General features: G+C 34.5%; 2 protein-coding genes across 6 annotated transcripts; both read right to left on the bottom strand.

Moving 5' to 3' along the window:
• Positions 1-139: 139 nt before the first annotated feature.
• Positions 140-2,158, bottom strand: LOC122532883 (pyrimidodiazepine synthase-like). Its single transcript, XM_043662041.1, has 6 exons — positions 1,664-2,158; positions 1,124-1,281; positions 859-1,023; positions 637-769; positions 450-565; positions 140-377 (listed from the first exon to the last, which is right to left on the bottom strand). The coding sequence occupies exons 1-6, from the start codon at positions 2,028-2,030 to the stop codon at positions 255-257; spliced, it is 1,062 nt and encodes a 353-aa protein (XP_043517976.1). The 5' UTR covers positions 2,031-2,158; the 3' UTR covers positions 140-254.
• Positions 2,159-4,554: 2,396 nt separating this feature from the next.
• Positions 4,555-17,716, bottom strand: LOC122532867 (serine-rich adhesin for platelets). Of its 5 annotated transcripts, none has more exons than XM_043662003.1 (14): positions 15,864-16,001; positions 14,860-15,325; positions 12,890-13,670; positions 11,424-12,240; positions 10,392-10,860; positions 9,750-9,939; positions 9,177-9,309; positions 8,445-8,684; positions 8,127-8,339; positions 6,251-6,672; positions 5,723-5,962; positions 5,349-5,551; positions 5,229-5,270; positions 4,555-5,110 (listed from the first exon to the last, which is right to left on the bottom strand). In XM_043662003.1, exons 2-14 carry the CDS (start codon positions 14,949-14,951, stop codon positions 4,972-4,974), a joined length of 3,981 nt encoding a protein of 1,326 aa, XP_043517938.1. In that variant the 5' UTR covers positions 14,952-15,325; positions 15,864-16,001; the 3' UTR covers positions 4,555-4,971. The 5 variants fall into 5 exon arrangements, with proteins under 5 accessions (XP_043517938.1, XP_043517939.1, XP_043517940.1 ...); XM_043662004.1 differs by having other exon boundaries at positions 14,860-15,136; positions 15,864-15,972; XM_043662005.1 differs by lacking the exons at positions 14,860-15,325; positions 15,864-16,001 and adding an exon at positions 17,576-17,716.
• Between the last annotated feature and the right edge of the window lie 512 nt (positions 17,717-18,228).

Below are 18,228 nucleotides of genomic sequence, written 5' to 3'. Positions count from 1 at the left end.
ATATTGTCATAGTAGAAGGCATGAATTATAAAGTTCAAAGTTTCATGCATGTGTATATAATAACTGTTTATATTTATAAACAAACATTAGTTAAAATGTTTTGAGATTAATCACGATAAATTTGATTAAATAATTGCTATGATATTTTAAATTTGTGTATAATTATATTTTCAAAACCTAAATTATTATGTATCAACATAATGCACACAAGTGCATGTTATATATAAAGATTATATATATATAAATATTCTAATCTAAAGTTTATCGAAATCAACGTTTCCCGTTTTCAAATCTTTGACTAATTGGGCAAACTTTTCATATGAACATTCATTTTCCTGTACAAATGGTTGTGCCTTCATTTCTTGCATCCATTTCATCTAAAATAGATTTAACAAATAAGTTCGTATTTTAAGAAATAAAATTATTCTTTCACACATGTTTAAACTTACTAAGTGAGAGAAATTTCCATCATTAAAATTTGTAGGTTCATCATAAATAAGGGATAGAGATTTTCGTCGTTCAACCCATGGCCACATAAGTATATCTAACATACCAGGCTGTGCTCCTAAAATAAGAAAAATGGAATCAATATTTTTTCGTTCTATATTATTTACAATCTGAAAATAATTTATAAACCTCCAAAATATACAGTTCCACGAGCCTTAAGCTCTTCTTCAAATTCTACTAGTAAAGATGAAATTTCAGCAACAATTTCACTGAGTGGTCTGCTATCATTACCATGAATACAGTTTGAGAAAATACTGACAAGCTGGAAGACGAATCATTGTTAGAACAAATAATTATTATTTTGTTAACATCATTTGCAAAAAGAAAACTTTGCACATTAAACTTTCTTACCTTGGAATAGTGATCCAACAGTTCTAAATCACGATCTTTGGTTTTTTCATGATACAAAGGAGGCTGAGCATATTTTTCATCCAAATAATTCGCTATTACTAATGAATCAACAATTACTTTATCATCAGCATCAACAAGTGCTGGGACCTTACCCTCTGGATGAATCTAAGTAAAATAAATAGTACTAATTGTAATAATATAACAGATGTTACTCAAAATGTAGTTTTTAAATAATTAACAAATTGTGGAATGTATGGAGACTTACCTCCAAATACCACTTTGGTTTATTTCTTATGTTGATATTAATAGTATCATGTGGAATGTTTTTATAAGAAAGTATTAATCGAATTCTGTGTGTAAAAGGACAAAATTTCATACCATATAAACGAACTTGTCCTTTTACTTCTGCTGGTTTCTGAGAATCTGTAAGTAATATTCAATATAATTATCTAATCGTAAGAAACAAAAGTAAATTACAGTTTCAAGTTTTTTATAGCTTTGGAATTAAAATCATAAATTAGAATAATTTAATTTCTTGTAATAATGATAAAACTGTAGTCTACAAAATCACTGCCTTTAAAAAAATCTCTAGAATAAACCTACATAAACACATAAATATAACTTGAGAATATTATTGATTTATAATTGTTACAAAAAGGTGCATACAATAAAATGTTTAATTAATAATTTAAACATTTATTAAAAAAACAGCTATTTGAGGGAGAAAAATATAATATTATTGGAAATTTTATTCATGTTTTATTAAAGACAAAAATCTAAGAAGTACACAGTGTAATTCACTTACCAGGTCCAAGATGTAAACTGCACATAATTGTTGATATTTTGTTAGATTTACCTCTAACAGTAAGATGTGTAATGTATTTCGAAATGTTGGAAATGATTATCGTATAATTAATATTATAATTAATTCCGACAGAAATTCCAGACACGTGACTATTTGTTACAACGTACAACGTATTTGTCGATCTTTCTACATCAAACAAATAGTAGAGATATTCAAAGATGTTAGAATGAATTACAAATTTCTCAATTTTCAGTTTTTCTAAATGGAATATAACACCAAACTCGGTAAACGTGCCAAAGACAATGTTACACACTGACAGTTTCTTATTACATTTCTTTTTCAAAGAAATTAGGTCAGATCTGCGCATGTCTGATAATTTTTATTAAAAGGTACCATAAATGTAATGAAACATATTTGAACTCGTTTAGACATAAAATAGCAATCAGCTGAATTACCATAAATGATTCTTTCTATAAAAAAAATTAGTTTCTCATCTTCTACAATTACAATCATTTTTCTCATAATTCCTTCCCAAAGCAAAACAATAAAATTTGATATATTATTATTTTTATAGTTTGTATAAAATTAAATATATTTTTACCGAATTTAATTGTAACAACTCAATAATTTATATTCGTCTTTTATAATATTTATAATACTCGACTAGTATACTAAGGAAACACTAGATGTGCAGGCGCTAGAAGCATTAAAATACTAGCGTGGCATAGCGATGAAACGAAATTAAAATTATTGTCCTTGTCGCACACTATCACTCTCCTTGTCTATCGCGCGGATATGACTGTCCTAGTCACACGCAGTTGCTCTCCTTGTCTATCGCGCATATATGTCTGTCCTTATTGCACGCTATTGCTTTCCTTGTCTATCGCGCGGGTATGTCTGCCTTTGTCGCACGCTGTTGCTCTCCTTGTCTATCGCGCGGTATGTCTGTCTTTGTCACACACTGTTGCTCTCCTTGTTTATCGCGCGGGTACGTCTGTCTTTGTCGCACGCTGTTGCTCTCCTTGTCTATCGCGCATAATGTCTGTCCTTGTCGCACGCTAGTGCTCTCCTTGTCTAATGACGCTAGACAAGGAAAGCAATAGTGTGCGACAAGGACATCTTTCGATCTACTGAAAAAAAAATTCAACTTTTTACACACACGTTTTACTAGGATAAAACACACATGGAAAGAAAGCCGGGAGCTTAATTTTAAGGAAGCATATAAAAAAGTTCGCAAATTATACCTCTTAATAAGGTTTTTTTCATAATTAGTGCGAACTGTCACAAAATGGACATGGTGGCGCCATCTAGCGGTAGCTCAGTGGTACTAATTATTTATAAAAATACTTATTTCTGTATTTTACGGGACAAATGAGGTATGAAAAGAAAGCTAAGGGTCTAATTAGGGTAATACAATCACAAAAGTTCACAGTTTATTTCGCTAAATTAGGTTTTTTCGCAAGTGAAAATTTCTCTGTTTTACAGGATAGGAAACACTAGCGCCGCGTTGTGGCAGACCGATGGAACTAAACGCTTTATAACCATATAAGGGGAATATTATAATTAATTTTAATTTTTCACACTACTAATTTGCACTCCACGAGCACATATTTCAAAGATAATGCTATTACGTTCGCAAATAAATCTGAATCTAATATTCACTATAGTTTGCGCGAAATTATGCACTCACTACTGGCACTACTACTAACATTAACGAAATTGAAATATTCTTTATATACGCACATTATACTTAAACAAAACAGAGAAAGCAAGCTAAGGGTCTCTAAAGTCGAAAACGCAACCATAACAGTTCACAAATGATTCCTCTTAATTATTTTTTTCTCGTAATTTTTAGAAAAACTGTCACCTAATGTTTAAGGGCGACGGTGGCGCCATCTATTGACAACTCGCTGGTACTAAAAATAGAAAATTTAACCGCAGCGCTAGTGTTTCTTACCCTGTAAAACAAAGAAATTTTCATTTGCGAAAAAACCTAATTTAGCGAAATGAACTGTGAACTTTTGTGATTGTATTACCCTAATTAGACCCTTAGCTTTCTTTTCATACCTCATTTGTCCCGTAAAATACAGAAATAAGTATTTTTATAAATAATTAGTACCACTGAGCTACCGCTAGATGGCGCCACCATGTCCATTTTGTGACAGTTCGCACTAATTATGAAAAAAACCTTATTAAGAGGTATAATTTGCGAACTTTTTTATATGCTTCCTTAAAATTAAGCTCCCGGCTTTCTTTCCATGTGTGTTTTATCCTAGTAAAACGTGTGTGTAAAAAGTTGAATTTTTTTTTCAGTAGATCGAAAGATGTCCTTGTCGCACATATTGCTTTCCTTGTCTAGCGTCATTAGACAAGGAGAGCAACAGCGTGTGACAAGGACAAACATATATGCGCGGTAGACAAGGAGAGCAACAGTGTTTGACAAGGACAGACATACCCGTACGATAGACAAGGAGAGCAACAGCATATGATATATATGCGCGTAGATAAGGAGAGCGATAGTGTGCGACAAGGACACACATATTCGTGCGGTAGACAGGGGGCAACAGCGTGTGATAAGGACAACAATATAAATTAGTTTCAGCACCTATCTTAGAGGTGATCCACACGGTGTATGCTTAAAAGTCGATTGATCGAATCGAATTTTTGAATGCTCTTAACCATGATCATAACTTAAACAACACTTAAAACACTTGCAATTGACAAAGAAATGTTTATCTTTGACTTCTGTGACAAAATTTTGTTTGATAATAATAGTATAATAGTAATAAGTAGTAAGTAGTATAGCAATAAGTAGTAATAAGTAGTAAATAGTAATTTTTATTCCAGATATTTTTATACATTTTAGGTTACAAATATTAATATCTTATAAGTGGAGATTCATTCTACTTATTTATTTCAAAATACAAATATTAAAATTACATTCGTAATTTAAAATTAATTTCGTTATATTACACAATTGGCAATATTTGTATAAAGTACAATACGTACAAAAGTGTTTTATAAAGTTCTTTGTAAATGTACAATACACTTTAAATTATTTCAATTCACTCGATTGAAACATTTCTATTTTCGAAATGCTGGAATACACTTCGGTACTATATTCATTTATTTATTACGATGTAGATACATACATAAATTACGTAGAAATATTCAAAATTGTCGTCTTTCACATTGAGGCAAGCACAGGCACTGAATTTATGACGAGAAAATTTATACATGATACAAAAATAATTGCTATAAACTTCAAAGGCACTAAGTAGCGTAATTTAAGAATATAAGTTAATCGTTCATGGATCCATGAGATTGACTGAGGGAGGTCGAATATTTAGCTGATATTCTCCAAAGACCATAGCTGCTACCCATTTGTGTTGTTCCTCTTTTAACGATCCTGCCAAAGTATTTCCAAAATACGGACTTTCTTTACACCTGAAATCAAATTTTTAAAAACACCTTGTGATATTATTATAGTCCATCATATATAACAAAGTTAGCGATCAATTTATTTTTAAAACATTTGATTAACATAAAAAACTATTAACATTACCTCGTTGGTTTTTTATTTTTAGCTATGAATGTTATAGACCATCTGCAATAAGAAATACATGTATACTTTCAACAATTCTAAAGGAAATTGGTTAGACATTCAGAAAAGGGAGACATTTACCCCGTCTGTGGATTTCGTTTTGGCTCGTGACCCAAATACCAAATAATATCTTCTACTTTCCATTCATACAATACATTCGCGCACACTCTATCTTTGTAACAATAAAGTTTCGCTTGACTAAATTCGAAGAGGTAGTTCTTAAAATTTTTCGATTTTGTGTCAGCAAATTTAAGCTCTCCAGACGTTGTCATTGGTGGTTTCATCTAAAAACAAAAAACAAGAGATACTGTAAAATTGATAAATACCTTTCTACTACTGTTTCAAGCATATTAAAAATACAATATCCAAATAAATAAATAAATAAATAATTCACGATGGCTGAAATGAATCATCTTATATATAATTTACTCTCGTGTAACTCTATCACCATTTACCAGGGGTGCTATGTCCTTGTATAGTCGATCCTTGTTAAGTATGAGGACATTGTCTTTTCTATCCTCAGGGTCCCAGTATCCCCACCTTGCTACTGCTTCAAGGACACGCTCTTTATAATGAAGTGGCCTTTCCAATGCACCAGACAATGTGTATTCCTCCAGACACAATTCATGGGCTAACATATTAGTTTTCTCTGCCAGTTCTTGACACACGTCAAACGCAGTCTTTTGTGGTCCGATCTGAAAAAAAAGAAATACATTATGTTTCTCTTATACGAATAAATATTTGCAACCTATATTCACAATGAATTGGAGATGCATTGAAATGCAGATGACAGTACAAAAACTTCTTTATTTTTGTTATATATCAGAATTATTATTTTTAAAAAATAACATATTTAATTCATCTTCGAAAAACCAATTGTTCCTTTTGCATTAAAAAGAAAAAAGAATTATATATTTCTCAAAGACAAAGTATAAATATCCCACCCATAATTTAAAATTAATGTAAACAAAAGAGATTCTCACGGTCACATTAACACATTCACCATCTCTCGAAAAAATATATATCCAAATCTTCAGATCACCCGATGGCGCACCGCGTAAACCGTTATTTGAACCGTGGTGTTTCTCGAGAACCTCCAGAATTTTTGCCTCCTTCGCCAAATCCGCAGCTGTTAGCTGATACAATTTCGGATAGAGTTTGATCAGGTCACCAATCACTCTAGTCTCGGACCTGTTCCATTCTTCTGCGCTGTTTTCGCCAGCGTGCATTAACGTCGGTCCCCAAATTGCGGAAAGGTTCTCGCCGGTCATCAGGTTCTTGGAACTCTGCTGACTCAAACAGTGAAGGTGAGCAAGAATTCTCCTGAGCGTTGCTGCCGGTACTGGAGTTAACGTAGACAATAATTTCCTATACGCCGAAACTCGTTCGTTCTCATTGACGGTTTCTAGAAAATAAAAGTTAGTGTATATTCTTTTTTGTTAAAATTTAATTCATCGTATATTTACACATGTAAAATAAATGACAATTAGGCACATTCTTCTTTTAAAGATTATATATTTTGTAAAACATAAACCAACCATTATAAATAATTGTTTGAATGTAATAGAGAAATAAGCTTCCAAATTATAGCTATCTAATTAGTGCACGTTGTTTTTAATAGCGACAAACAACGATTGTATGCATACTTATCAGAGCTGTATTTGCTTTCACTAAGAAACTTGAAGGTCTGTTATGAAAAGCTATGATTCATCGGCGGCGCGGTTCTCACGAGACGTTTCACCGTATAGCAGACTAAAAACAAGTTGCACACGCTGCAGAAATTTGTGTACTTGAGTTCAACGTTCGTTTCATCGCCCTATTAAAATACATAATTCCCCTTTCAACAAGTGCCACAAGGGAGGAAAACAGGAACCGTCAATTATCGTTGCTAATAAAACTATTTTGAAGAGAACTGCTGATCCAAAAAAAAAAAAAAAAAAACAACGACAACTTTATGTTATGCGTGTAATAAATAGTTTTTAATAAATACTTAATAAATTATATTTTTTGTGCATTGAGTATGAATTTAAATTTTTTGACTTCAATAGATAGGAGATAATAAAAATTTTAATAGATAATACATAATTAATTATTTATTTTCCATACTGGAAATTTATTCAAAATAAGATAATAATACCGCAAAGAGATTAAATCTGTACGTAATGACACTTTGTGAAATTCGACATTATGGTTCCTGTTAAAACTAGCTACCATGTGAGAATATACGCGTCGATGCGAACACAAATCAACTTAACATTCTTCTTATAATTACGTATGCAAACGATAATCGAGAACGAAGAGCGATTTATTTGGACGTATGTAAGGAGATGTTCCCTTCTTTTTTAAATTAAATTTTATTTTTAATGCGCTAACTTTTCAAAAACAATATACATCTACGTGTAATACTCTTCTACTTTTATCGCAATAATGAAACTTATTTTGCAAATGAATTGGAATTTCAGGTCAACGTACTTTTCACCTCACAGTGCAACATGAGAAATGTAGAAAAAGTAGAACAGCTGTGTTACAAAAAGATACAGCCGTGTCTTTCAAATTATGTGCTAATAACATATAACTTCATGCATCTTAATTAAATATTTTAATTTTTAATTATCAAGCATTTTAATTTTCATATTTTAATATCTCGTACGACTCAATTTTCCTGTTTATAATAATCCATTGTATTCATATTGCAATTGAAAAGATAAATTTGATCGATAAAAGTTTTAATTTAATATAATTTGTAATGTAATTTCTCCGCAATCACGTTTCTCAATTCAACATTGTTTGACTGCTAGAATGTCCATTTAAGAGAGCGAGTTCAAACGCAAACAACCAAGGACAATGAGTACTCCTTACCTGAGGTAAGACAAAGCCGATCGTGGATATCAGGGGGAAACAATGGATTCGGTAAATCACGAAGAAACCTTCTGAGAACCGTAGCGACATCGTGTTCGGTATATGCACTTCTCGTAATTTGTGTCGACCATGCGTCGCGACGAAAGGCTTTCAATAATTTAACTACAGCGCTGTTGGACCCGTTTTGCCGATAAATTCCCTTTGACATGATACCTTTAATAATAATATTAATAAGCAATACAGTTAACATGTTAGTTAAAGATCAATTTTAGTTATTGCGTAGAGTTATTTGCTTGTTTGCAAATTTCACATGTTTACCATGAACATAAATGAAATTAATGCATTTGTCGAGGATCACAGGCACATTATCCTGCGTGAGTTGTTGTTGCTCTAAAGCGGGGCCACAGGTAGTGGCGGCTTGATAAAGTGCGTGCCTCCATGCGGATCCTTCGTGAGTTCCTGGTGCAGCCACATGTAGTGCACCATTACCACCTGCATCGACGACAACCACCGGAACTGATCCTGCATCAGCACTCGGTCCTTCCTGTTCTCGTAAAACTGTAACAAAGCGTGAAAATCGTTGAAACTATTTCTTTTTTTTTCTTTCTTTTTTATAAGAATTTCAAAGCAAACGTTCAGCTTATCTGAAGAAGTTCTGATAAGTAATTAACGACGTACCGTTACGCTTTGGTCATTATGAGATAAACGTATAAAAATAGGCAGCAGTAAATTATTTATGTATTCCAACCATTACGTTTGTAACAGTTGCATTTTTATAACTGTTTCGTTATAACTCTGCATTTTTATAACTGTTTACTAGGTCATGTATGTTCATTGCATTGAATTTTGTTACAGATAAAAAATGTTTTTTCTTAGCGAATCGTATGAACAAGTAGGTCAACGATAATTCGATTCTTTTAATGTGTGTTGTAATCAATAGTGAATTAAAATTGATTAATATTATGTACTGTAAGTTGGAAGATTTCGTTTCATAAATAATTGTGCAAGTATGGAGTTCATGAATAATTTTAATAAAGGAAAGAAACTTACCGATACATCGAGCCTTCCGAAGATCAAGTTTTCCCAATGTTATGGCCATAGAAGAATCTAGAGATTTTGTATAAATTAACGTTCGCTGATACAAAAGAACCCAAGCTGGGAACCACGTGCCTGTTACGCCTTCCTGAAATATGCATCAATTAATGTTAAATGTAATTCGTGATAACGTTTCATAATAAGGTAATATATTTTTAATTTTAAAACAACTTATTTCTTACTTATTTTCTACGATATTACCGACTACCCGTTATATTCCACATGTGGAAATTTGATTATTAGAAAGTGATTTTCTTCAAAGAGTTATAGTCACCACGAAATCAATAAAAACTTGTATACAAGTAAGTACTATTTTCTCAATATATATAAAAAAGAAATAATGAAATAAACTTTCTAAAATATTTGTCATTAAATATCCAATAATAATTCCATTTTAAGGTTTATTCACTAAAAATGTTTCAGAATCATGAAGATTGATCCAAAAAAATGGATTGAAAATTAAATCTTAAGAAATTAATCACTAACACAGATAAACTAAAATTAATTTATGTTATCGAGTTTTTGTACCTTCAGGTAGGCCCATCCTACTCTCGTCAGTTCAGCCGTGTACTTCGTGGGAAAAATTGTAGTAATAGCTTCTAGTATTCTCTGAGCCCAAATCCTTCGTTCTGTGATACCCTTCACGTAAAATACATGAACGCTCGGTCTTCCTTCACCGCTAATTGCTATGCAATGTACGGTTTCTCCATCAACTATCCTGAACATTTTAAATCGTCTTTGTTATTTCCACATTGGTTCACTATTTAATCTTGCTATGTGTAAATTTGGGGACTTCCCTCACATTCAGTTTCAATAATATTTTTTTAATGTTCAATAATGTTTTTTTTAAAAATACAGAATTATTACTGTACTCTATTCATACCCGAATTTTAATATAATATGGAGTACTTTTACATAAAATTTATGTAGTTTTAACCAGTAGCAATACGTAATATATTTTTCATAAAAAAAAATTCAGATGCACATATAATTACAATTTATTTTTTGAAAAATCATTCAACTTGATATGTGTATGATAAATTTTTATTATTTATTTTCGAAATGGCAAGAAGAGTGTTGTACGTGTATACACACAGTTGTATACACTTCGTGTATCTTCGTCAAGCGAATTCTCGCCTTTCATAAAATGCAACGAAAAAGTGGACTCACTTAAAGTCCTGGAGAAGATGAATGCTATACACTGTGTCGAGGTGAACGATCTCTTTCAGAGTAGACATGCCCTTATCGGTGTAAAACGAGAGCTTCTGGTCGGCCAAGACCATTGCCCTTGGTACCAGGTCCTTCGCCCTTTCTATTCCTACACCGGTCCTGTAAACGATTCCTCGGTGCGTCGTCAGATTTTGTAGATCGTTCACCTTTGGTCTCTCCAATTTCGTCGATTTCGTGCTTGGCACACCGCCGCCCGTGCTGTGGTCACGATTCCTCGACAGCAATTTACTACCACTCTTCACGAAACTCATCACGTTCGGTCTGATCCCGTGCCCCGTGGACTCGTGCCGCAATTTTTTCAATTTCTGAATCACGCCCACGCGTCTGTGCTCCTCCGTGGCCTTACCACTCGAAGGACTCGAAGATTCGTCGGTGCTTGTTGTCATTGTGCTACTCGTCGTTGTTGTAACTAGAGCATATAAAATATATATATATATAGATAGATAGATAGATAGATAGATAGGTAGATGTGAAACACATATATAAGTAGTTTTGTTATAGAAGTCTTAATTTTTTAAATGGACAATGTAGTTTGTAATGTAACAATTATAACATAAATAGAAGAGTTGGAGAAAACTTGAAATTGTAATTATTTTTAATAATAATGAATTACCAATGCATTTACATTTTGAATTTTACAGCAGCGTGGGACAAAATACTTCAAATTCCATCGAGTTAAGAGGGTTAAACTGTTAACACTAATTCAAGTTACTCTTAATTGACGATATAAACTTTGTGTATATCAGTGGAAGCTCAAGTGCGTATTAAAGATAGAACGAATAAAGTTCCAGACATTATTTTCATCGTTATTGAACTGATTTAAATTATTTTTCCTCAAAACTTTCAAATTCTTTCCAAATTACACAATATTCTTCGTATTTTTGCAACGTACATCAATTTTTATAAGTTACAACAAACCTTAATTCAACGATTTACTTTAAAGTTACAAAATTACAAAAACGAAATAATTACTTGGACCATCGCTAGTCGTAGCAACCGCAGGTTTAGCTGTCGTAGAAGTTGGGGAAGGCTCCTGGTTCGAACGATTTTTTGTTCTTGACTTTCTAGGCGGGACAGCAGGTTGTTTTCGAGTCACTAGATGCGCTAACTTTGGTAGTAGAGCCGGATTTTTCCCTGCGGCACTTTTATCTGTCTGCGGGAGAATTTCCGATACCTCGTCGTATTCGTTTTTCGGCAACGAGTCGAACCTTTTCGGTGGTTCGGGCGGTACCGACGAGATTTGCTCGACGTCCTCCTCGTCCACGTCGTCGCGTTCCTCCTCGTTATCGACCGCTTCTTGAAAATCCAAAATGCTACCAGAACTGCTCGGCGAGTCGTTGGTGGCTAATAAAGTCTCCAATAACATTAAATCGTTGTTCTCAAAGTTACTGTACACGTTCTCGTCAGAAGTCCTAGCGAACGGATCAAACTCGAACAATAAAGATTTGCTACTTTGTTGTCTGTTTTCCAAGCTGTTCGACGTTGCTTCTTTCTCCTCTTGCGCCTTCTGCGGCAACAGATTTTCATAGAGAGAATTTTGGATAGACGCTTGACTTTCGTTGGACGCGTTGGATGTTCGATCGAGCAGAGGCACATCTTTATCCAAGACGTCCTCCTCCGCGCTGGATATCCTGTCCAGCTCGTCGAGTCCGTCGGATTTTCCACTTGGCGCGGTGTCGTAGAACGTCCAGGAATCGGATCTGGATAATCTTTTCGCGTTGTCCAATTTGTCCAACGGTAGTGTCACGTTTACGTCGGAGAGATTCAAGCTCTGATCTGAATCGCTGGCCTAATAAGAAATCATGAGAAGCTTTTAATTATGATTAAGATATTGTTTTGATCAGTTTTTTCACGTTTTCGTATTCTCAATTTTTTTAGAAACAAAGTACGCTAACATTTAGATTAACATATCTAATTTATTCATATGATACATATTCAATTTATTCTGAACTATAATATCTATAGATAATATTTAGATCAGAGTAAATTATAATGAACTGTAAAAGAGAATGCTATGATCGAAAACAGAAGGATAAAAAATTACATATTTGCTTGATGAAGATATTCCAATTAGCTGAAACAACTTTAGAAACTGAATGGGCGCTAAGTGGCCGACTGACGACCAGGCGTTAATAATTGATAGTGGAGGGAAGGAAGTTAATGACCTCAGGCATCAAAAAAGGTATTTCATTCAAATATTTCTTACCGCGTTTCAATATTTTAGAAAATGGTTGAAAATAAACGAAACCAAATATATTTCACGCATTATCATACGAGCTTGCAATGAATTAACATAGCGAGCTCACTGGAGTTAAAACTTATAAATTATTACTTTGTTTAAATTACAGAATAAAAAGAAAGTGGTATTTTTTAATGTTTACTGGAGTTGGAAGTATAATATAATAATACAAATACATTATTTAAATCTTTATCTTTACCTGTTCGAGGGCGAAACTAAGGAGATCAAACGATTCGGGAAAGTCCCTGTCGACTTTGTCAGAGATGGTCGAGCTGATCGTGTCGTATCGACTGCTGCCCGACGTGACGGACTGCAATTCGTCGTAGATAGACTCGTCAGGATGTGGAGGAGGATATGCAGGAGGTGGTGGACTGTGACGCGTCCCGGAAAGATCTTCCTCGTTTCTGACGCTTCTCAGATTACTGTTCAAGGGACTGTAGAACGAGATACTACTGAAAATATCATCAGCCGGCATTGAGACGCATCTCTCATCTGCTACGGGATCTTTGAACTTCTTATTACCACCAGTGTTATCCCTTAAAATCTCATCCTGATTCAATGACGTTAACCTTCGCGTCAGAAGATTCTTCACCGATTTTTCCAGTCTAATGCTAGCGTTCCTCGTGCTCGAGATTACCGCGCGGCCCTTCATCGTCATCTTCTCAGAAATCTCGTCTTTCAATTGTCGGGAACTGCTGCTCAGATTTCGAAAGAATTCACTGTTCGTGCTTCTCGTTTCCGACGTCGATTTCGAGTCGTCGCTTTTCTCCGATTGACTTGAATCGCTGTGACTGCTAAACCGAGCCGCTGGCAACGAAGGTGGTAACCTCCTCGGTGCTGGTACCGGTCGTTCGGTCATCACCGATCTCGGTTTCGGTATCGGTTTCTCCTCCATTTCGAACGGATATTTTTCTGCCTCACTGCTCGTTTTCAACCGAAGGATCCAGGAACGTAGAAGCTGCGCCACATGCTTCGGCCCCCTTTTAACAGTATATTTCAGATACTTTCATGCGGGTACTTGGAAATTGGTTCGGCTTGATTGCTATTACTACTGTAAAATGCGAGCTGGTTAAATAATTTATCATTCAAACGTCGGAATTTCCTTTTTAATTTTAAGAATCAAGTAAGAGAAAGTAAGTATTTTGTAATGTAGATTGTATTTTACAATCTTTTGTTACAGTTTATCCGAATCGATGCAGTGGTGTTGATAAATTTTTGTGTGACTCAAGTTAAGTTGTGAGTGATTTGATAAGAGTTTAAAGAAATCAATATAATTTGCTTATTTTGATCTGAAAGGTAAAAAAATTTTAATAAGCTTTCGATAATTTTTCGAAAGAACAGTTATTTTAATGAATTGATTAAAATTAATGTGATTTAACGATTAGTTTTGAAATTAATTGAACCATCTTACGTTATAATTGCACCGATTATTCGGATGTCATCCCATCAACCTGTGCTAAGGGACTCGATAGTACATATCACGTTCAGTGCAATTTGAGACGTAAAACAAACCACATGCGGCGAGAAATAATAGAGTGCCGAGGTATTATAATTCGGTCTCTTTTTAATTTATTACTTTTTACATCCTCACATTCGATTGTTATTGACTGATCTAATACGAAGCCAATTTTTTTTTATGGTATCACGTCAATGGAAATAAATCGATAAAGCGATTTTTTAAAAGAAAAAGAAATTCGTTATAATACAAATAATTGAGGACAAAAAGTCAAAAATTAATCAATAATAAATTGTCAGCAAACTGTACAAATGCATAATTTTGAAATAAGGAAAAGCGTATGGTGGCTGTCCTATTATCACAAAGCAGTGAAAGTATGTTGAATTTATCGAGCAAATATCTTGCAACACACATGCGTAAGCCTGTTGAAGACCTGTTGTCACGTTGTATATAATTAAAACGCGAACACAGACATAAGTGTTTATGTATCGTTTTCCATGCAAAAAGAAATTGTTGATAGTTAATAATAAAGAGTTGTTAATAAACAGATAAACAAAAAATATCAATAAAACAAGCAAAAAAAGTCGAGCGGTTCGGAATGATTCGTATGCTGATTCAGAGATCCAGTAAAAAATCATCAAATTCAAAGCATTGAGATAAATTACCAAGCAAACATTTAAGAAAGTGAGTAAGTATATATCAATTAATCATACGTCGCAACATCCGAAGACGATTCCACATTTTCGAGATCCCGACGTGGCGTTGAACACTGACTCGAAGAACTATCAACATTTGCTTCGTACATTCTACCAACGATAGTTACTTAGATAATAAAGACAGCTCAGCGCGAAGCACTTCTGCATGGTTGAATCACCGCTTCCGAGTCACGTGATTAGCAATGAGCAGTTGGAATAAATCATGTTTTATAATTTCGATTGGTCTTGATTATCAGCTTCATGCACACCTCCCTTGTTGTTCGATAATTTTCACCTAATTAAATTTCACGTTAATTATAACTCAAGTCGACTTGTAACTCCATCGTGTTCAAGCTACTTCTTAAATCATCTTCCCGCAGTAATTTTACGATTTACGCAAAAGATACTTTATAAAATGTTCAAGCTTCGTTTGAAACGTTTATTCATACTGTGTACTTGTGTATCTGTATTCGTGTATATAAATCTGCAAATGAAGATATATTAGAAGATATATTAAGCAAGTCATTTAAATGACAATTGTACATATACCATCGTACGATAGTATTCTACACGTAATGTATCAACAATATTTCTAAAAGCTAATATTCAAACTTTCCATTTAATATCGTACACATGCATATTTAACCGATATCGAAGATATAGGTTAGGATGCTACATCTTTTCCAGTATGTCTATTTCAAATTTAACGTCATCTTGTAAAGATCATTTAAAGAATCGGTAGATAATAAAGAAATTTGAAAACGAACCATATTAATTCGTATTACTAGCCAATAACGTACAACTTTTAATTCCCGCGAAAACGACAATTGTTGGAAACTTTGGCGCGTTTGAAGCCGCATTCTAGTCACGTGACCACCAACGAGAGAAATAAAAAAGAGAAAAAAAAATGTGAAAAATTATAAATTGTCAGGAGACAACCGTTTTTGTAGCAATGATTCGTCATTTCGAAATCTGATAGCGAACGCAGGTCGAGTTTCCGCTTTTTTTTCTTTTGCACTAACCAACATGAACATCACGTTTCCATGCTTTCTCAGTTCCGATCCATGGATCGATGGACTGGACCTAGATTCCCATGTTCCTCATTGTCAGACAAAGGAGAGCGGTTCGTTGTTCCCTCTGCTCAGCCGAGAACGGAATGTGAATCATGGCAAAGCCGTGCCAACAGATCCATCAGAGTTTCTAAAATTAACCAATATCTCCGCTGCAAAATGATAAGTATTCCACGTTATTCCCTAAACGCCCGCAATTTCCTGCTGCGTAACGTTAATAAGCAAGGTCTCTCGCGCTAAAATCGACACTATCGAAGCAGCTTCGTTGAGTTTTAGAAAAAAAAAAACGCTCGTAGGCAGTATTCTGATACCCGCGCGTTCCACTTTTTCGTTAAAGGAAATTCTCATTGCTAATCTAACGGTATTATTCAATCAAGCCGGCAAGATTACTGATTTTGAACAGCAAAACCATTGGTTTTTTAAATGCTCTTTGTTGTTTGCGACAACTTGAATCAGATTTAGGCAGTTAAATACACAATACACGTGTAAGCTGTCGAAGCATCGTTTTTATTTAATTATGCACGTTAGTTCAAGTAAGGTAGCTGGTAAATACTCTGTTAATTATCATTTATATTCAAATTAAAACGTGGTTTCTTTTATTTGAATGTTATGTCGATGAAACGTGTCGGGATAATTTGATCTTGGTAGCATTCATTGTATCATTCGAATAACACGCAAAAATACATGCAAGGCAAACAGTCAATAATAAAGCTGCTCCAATTACTTCTATCAACCGAGTGGCATACTTGGCAACTGTTCGTTCGAAAGACAAATATTTGACAAAACGTCAATATGTTCCTACATTTAGTACACGTGCATCATTGCTGCTAACCGTATCTATTAGCTGTTCGTATTAAAAAAAATAACAATTATGTTATCGATATAACATTCCCTTATAGAGTATCTACCACATCAATTTTTTTTCTTTAACGTTCCAACTACTAAATTGGTCAAATCTTTTATTTTTGAAATTACTGTAAAGATGCGGGTACTTTTTTTTTATAAAAGCATAATTACATATAGACAGACACGCAATTACATACATCTATTTATTCTTAACGCACTAATTTAATTAGAATCTATGTCATATACATATATAGTGTATATAAATATAGTAGGTTCAGGTTGATAAATAATGCATTGGTCGCAACTTTAAAAATATTACGAAAAATTATTCCTAGACTTGTTCCTAGATTTAGATATTTTTAATACACCTGAAAAGTAATATTGAATCAAGCTATTTTAGTGAGGCATGATCATATATATATATATATATATATAGTACATGTATTTGTGTATTTATCTTTACTAAATCATTCAAATTGTAGTCAATTGGTATATTTAATATATTTACACTATTATTTTAGTATATTTATTGTATATAATTAATACATTTTATTGCAGTACATTGTATGTCAATGGACCTCGTGTCAAACGGAAGACATTCAACTGGTGTCCGTTTCGATTTTCATGCAGTGAGGTTACCACGGTCGCGCCGAGAGAAATCTCCATTACTCCGAAAAGCTAGTGCCTCTCGGTATTCGTCATGCTGCGCGTCTTAAGCGCACCGGAGTGAGCTGACTTTTCTACAGCGGAGCTACTTGTTGATTCTCGGGTGTCGTCGAAAGAAAGAAGCAAAAATCGCATAAAGAAGAGGCACATACCGCGAAACTTGTCCAGGATGCGCCGGCGGGAACAATTTCTCGACGATCCAAGGGTTTTCCGCGTGTCGACGCGCTTTAATCCTGCACATAGAACACTGTTAAACCACGAAGCTGTTTTATTGTCCAGTGGGGTCAGAGACCCACCTGGCTGTTAGTCGTTGCCACTGTCATCATCTCTTTCTCCTCGTCTCTTCTCTTTCCACTTTTGAAAAGGTGTATACACACGGTGCCCACACGATACGCACACCGACACCGGATAGTTAGAGCTGCGCGCACAAACAGTGGATATGCTCGCGCGTAAAACAGCTACGCACACGTACACAGGAGGCGAATCTCACACTTCACGCGATCGAGCTTCTCTCCTTTCTCTTCACATTCTCATTCTCTTTGGGCTTGCTCTCGGCTCGATTCTCGACAAATTGGAATCGTTCGTTCGACGAGAGACGAATAACAATGCTTTCTTGTTATTTGCAGAATGATAGAATCAGATGCGATAAGATAAATGGAACAGAACACGTTCACTTCCAACGCTTCGCCAGCGCTCGTGCGTCCGCACTAACATTCTGCTTCGAAACCTCCGCGAGACACACTGCCGCACGATGCATCCCTACTCTCGTTACTGACCGCTTCTCCATCCCCACCATGGCAATCCA

This window comes from Frieseomelitta varia, unplaced genomic scaffold, assembly GCF_011392965.1.
Source record: "Frieseomelitta varia isolate USP_RPSP 00005682 unplaced genomic scaffold, Fvar_1.2 scaffold_480, whole genome shotgun sequence".
Taxonomy (NCBI): domain Eukaryota; kingdom Metazoa; phylum Arthropoda; class Insecta; order Hymenoptera; family Apidae; genus Frieseomelitta; species Frieseomelitta varia.
Note: the sequence above shows the minus strand (reverse complement) of the source record. Positions and strands in the feature narration are given on the sequence as shown.